The 4,478-nt window shown below is 43.0% G+C and overlaps 1 protein-coding gene across 3 annotated transcripts in view; it reads right to left on the bottom strand.

Moving 5' to 3' along the window:
- The window catches only part of LOC147463981 (uncharacterized), a 98,019-nt gene extending 95,009 nt beyond the window's left edge, over positions 1–3,010 (bottom strand). For 2 of the 3 annotated variants that reach the window (XM_086492159.1, XM_086492168.1), the window contains exons 1-2: positions 2,189–3,010; positions 975–1,085 (exon numbers count right to left, since the gene is read on the bottom strand). In XM_086492159.1, coding sequence (XP_086348285.1) covers positions 975–1,085; positions 2,189–2,578 — 501 coding nt within the window. In that variant the 5' untranslated portion in view covers positions 2,579–3,010. The remainder of the gene's footprint in view (positions 1–974; positions 1,086–2,188) is intronic. The other variant, XM_086492174.1, reaches the window with a different exon arrangement.
- Between the last annotated feature and the right edge of the window lie 1,468 nt (positions 3,011–4,478).

The following is a 4,478-nucleotide window of genomic DNA, read 5'->3' as shown; positions in this document are numbered from 1 at the left end:
AATCCATTTCTCCAAAGAGAGCTCCACTCGCAAAAACCTAACCTAATGGACTTGTCCAGACATGCAAATCTTATGAACAAGCTCTGAAAATTGCCGAACTAAATCCATAGGCTCCTTAGACATTGTTTGGTTCTGGAAGTAGGCTTAGTATGCCCACGTGGCAACTAATCATCCTCAACGGTCGATCTCCTTCGAGCTTGGTATATCATATAGTGGCAAGTGCTATTGAATCTCAATAGTCCCACGATCTGCAAAAGATGAGAACAAGGCAGAAAATAATAGAATATAGCATTATATGGGCACACAAACACTAGTAACTATAGAAGGCCTACACCACCAAAGTGTACTTCCAGCACAAGAGAGGCTCTATTTCCATAGACGTCCCTAGTCCCTATAGTCAGCCCTTGGAAGTTACCACGGCCCTAGCGACACCATCTAGGAGGTGATAAAGCCCAACATAAGATGCTTGAGATCAAGCAAATAAACCAAACTTTTTTCTTAGCGCCTTTTGAACATCGACCTTTGTCTGCCAAGGTCTAATCTAGAATATTGAGCTACCAACTCTTGATGGAAAGTAGGACCAATTTACTGCAAAAAAGCATTCAAAACTTCCAGCACAAGAGAGGCTCTATTTCCATAGACGTCCCTAGTCCCTATAGTCAGCCCTTGGAAGTTACCACGGCCCTAGCGACACCATCTAGGAGGTGATAAAGCCCAACATAAGATGCTTGAGATCAAGCAAATAAACCAAACTTTTTTCTTAGCGCCTTTTGAACATCGACCTTTGTCTGCCAAGGTCTAATCTAGAATATTGAGCTACCAACTCTTGATGGAAAGTAGGACTGATTTACTGCAAAAAAGCATTCAAAACTGCACCAGAAACGAAGGGACATCTACTGACTAAAATTATTGAAAAATGAAGCACGCAGTCCTACAAAAAATCACACAAGCATACTGTTTTTTTAAGACCTTACCACGTCATCCTGTCCATGAGCATGCTCAAAGTAGGTCCAATTTTGCAGCAAGATATCCATCAAACTTTCAGCAGTTTTCACTTTAGGGCCTTGATGCTTCTTGGCACGAATCTGATAATTATCCACCATGCAAACTTAATGACCACAACAAGGGTGTTGAGCAAGTTTACAATTAAACAGATAGGAACCTTTAAGCAGAATGAAATCACCTGATGTACTTGAACAGAAACTAAAAGTGAAAAGCTGAGGATAGCATATATAGCAAGTAAAAGAATGGATAACCAAAATACTCATTTTTGTATATGATGGCTGTAGCCAGTAGAGGACTCCCAAACGATATTGTAGGATATGAGGTACAAGGATTGCAAACTAGAAAGATACCAATATCACTTTTACAACAACTCCACCAAAAGGTAGAACTCTTCTCTACAACGTGCCCTTTATTGTTTACACTTGGTTTACTGAACACATCTTACATGTGGAACATACAAATCAAGCATATGCAGAACTGCAATTTTACACCTGATTAATGCTCCTTTTATTGATAATGGATGGCTCTGGCATAAGCAAGTTGAGAGCAAGGCTCAGGAAAAGGTAGGTTCGCTTTATCCAAAGCCGCCTCAAATCAAAGTATGGCTGCCTCAATTTTTGCAAGCAGGACTAAGAATGGGGTGAAAGGGATCCAAAGCCGGCTCCATAAAATCATTTTCCCGAGCCCTGGTTGAGAGCCCTCTAGCCTCACAGTCACCCATGCACATACACATGATAAACCTAGATGAATCCAAGAAAATCCATGTTTAGTTCCCTTGGTTTGCAACTGAGGCTTTTTCCAAAATTTCCTGTCCCTTATTGTTGCATCCTTGGAATCATAAGGCCGGAACACAAAACTCCGGAGGCTCAGGAGTATGACCTTTCAACACCATCCAACTTTAGGAAAGCAGTTACGATGAGATATCAAAAAAGCAAAATTCCACTAACAACCAACAACTGTACAAAAACATATGGATCAAACATTACCTAAATACAGACAAATTTCCATGCAGTAAGGCAAGTCCCAAAGATCTCTATATGTGCAACTGTACCTTACTAATACTAAGCAGTTGCCCCAGTTCCACACATAAGGGCGATTTCAAAAACTTATTGTGCAGCCCAATAACATAGAAGCTCTTAGGTGCAGCTGTTTAGAAGTTCAACATTTGAAGAGCTCCAAGTACCTTTCTAATCTCCGATTCAGGGTCAAGAAAACTGGCTTTGCAGTCAAAGCTCCTGAATGTCATTAGGGGTATTTGAGTACCCCAGATAGCATCAACAAGCTCTGGAGCAAGCTCACCCTTTCGAGGCTTGCCTTCTTTAAATTTGAAGGAAAGGTAGCTCCAGCCTTTGCGAGTCTTGCTGAGGATACGCATGTTGGCCACATTGCGACCATATGAGCGAGGACTTAGATTTGGCAAATGTGATTCACGGGAGCGTTTTGAAAGTGTTGATCTGCGCATAGAGTCTCCGGCCAGTTTGGAAAGCAGGGGCTTGGAGAGGGGAAAACGGGCTCCCTCCCAACCCAAGGGGGCCTCTTCCGCCTCCAACAAAGATGGTTGGGGAGGCGACATATTCAAGTCTTTTTCTGTCTCCTTCTTCCAGTCTATAGGTCTACTGGCATATTCATCCCCCAGGCAGGAACCATTGTGCAGAGAAACTTGAGAGAGCAATCGCTCCTGAAGGTGCCATATTTGGCTTTACGATGTATGTCTGTTTGCTTATTCTTCTAATTTCGCTCCTCTGATGAGGCGCACATTTGAAGGGGGAGCCGTAAGGCTTTGCTGCTTAAACGTCTGCATGCGCTATCAGAGGAGCACATTTGAAGGGGGAGCGAGCCGTAAGGCTTTGCTGCTTACACTTCTGCATGCGCTCCGGTTCCCATCTGGAACATCAAGCTGTGATTTATCCCTCGATTTGCTTTACATTGCTCGTCACCAGCTGAACGCAATGCCGTCTTCGATAGAGTTAACGACCTACATTTCTTACTGGAGGGAACTACGTCCCATAGAATCTGCCCGTTAAAATAATATCTTGGAAGAGGGATATGGTGCCCCTCCAACAATCGGGAAATTTTTTAAGCGTGCCCAGGTTAGAAAAAAAGTTTTTGGCAAGCCCTAGCCCTATTTCCTTAGGTGATGTGCGTATTCTTCTCACACACCGAAGCTAGTGAGCCTCTTAATTCTAATTTCTACCTCCTTGGAACAAATTTTCTACCTCCTTGGAACAAATTGTTGCCTGCCAGTCCTTCAGAGCCCACTAACTTACTCACCCCACGACGCAAATGACAAAAGTCCTTCTCGGGTGTGCCCCACTTCCCAACTAGCCCCAACCTCCTCCTTCGCTTTCGATGGCAATGGACAATGAGCTCTTGGCAAACAGCAGATGACCCCTCTTAAAGGTAAGCCAAATAAAACAATAGGAAAAGTGAATTGCGTGAACAAGCTTTAATTTGGTTTGCTTGTTGGCCCTTCCACCCCTTATGGACTATCTTAGGCAATGGCTTTTAAGTCTATAGAGATGCTTTCAATGTTCTAACGACTAAGTGCCATCCCTATAGACTTTGTGCCCACTCAAAGAATCATGATCTATTTGTGTTTAAGTCTATAGAGATGGATTTCATCGAGCTTAAGTTGGAGCCTGACCACCACCTAAACTTCAAAGCTATACATAAATAGGCTTTCAAACTTGAATTATGTGGTGAAGGCTTGAACTGAAGTTTGAGCGTCAACACTAACTAGAGCCACAGGTCCTAAAAATTTTGTCAATGGAGATGAGTGATCTCACCTGCAAGCCTACTACTTACACCTACTCCCTTGTTTCGTAAGCTGGCTTGAATATAACGCAATCAAACTCCCTAAAGCTTTGGTGGATAAGATTTTCTTTGAGGGACCTTATATATGTTTTAGAGCATCAAATGGCACATATTTACAATGATGGAGTTATGAATGTCAGGCTATGTCGACACCGAGAAATAGTGGCTACTCAAAGCTGTCTCTTCCTAAGGTTGGGCTATAGCAAGAAGGCAGTTTTTGAAGATGCTAAAGATCATTGGCTACAAACCATGTCTGCACAATGACCTTGGAGTGCCCTCAAATCTAGAGTTTCTCTTTGACTTATCATATTTGTATTGCTAGTGTTCCTATATGTCTAGCTTGGTGGCATGGCAACTAATGTCGAGCTTGCCTTATGAGCCTTGTAGAGAGCGCAAAAGCCACCATAGCAACAATGCCAATATCTAATCTTGAGTCTCCCTTTTGCTCCCTATCGTTCATATCAGTGCCGAAAAACATGACGTGAAGCTGGCCAACAACAACCCATTGCATTGTTGGTATGACACATATGCTCCTTCTTAGGTTAGCTAGCAGTTGAGACAAAGGCGACTCAAAGCGAACAATGGGCAGGCGGCAAGGGAAATCAGATTTCACCAAGGTAGCTAGACACGTGCATGACAGAAGGTCACCTTTCTTGGTT

Source organism: Adiantum capillus-veneris, chromosome 2 (genome assembly GCF_014529385.1).
Source record: "Adiantum capillus-veneris isolate H3 chromosome 2, ASM1452938v2, whole genome shotgun sequence".
NCBI classification, from domain to species: Eukaryota; Viridiplantae; Streptophyta; class Polypodiopsida; order Polypodiales; family Pteridaceae; genus Adiantum; species Adiantum capillus-veneris.
The sequence above is the reverse complement of the archived record's forward strand: the minus strand, read 5'-3'. Positions and strand labels throughout refer to the sequence as shown.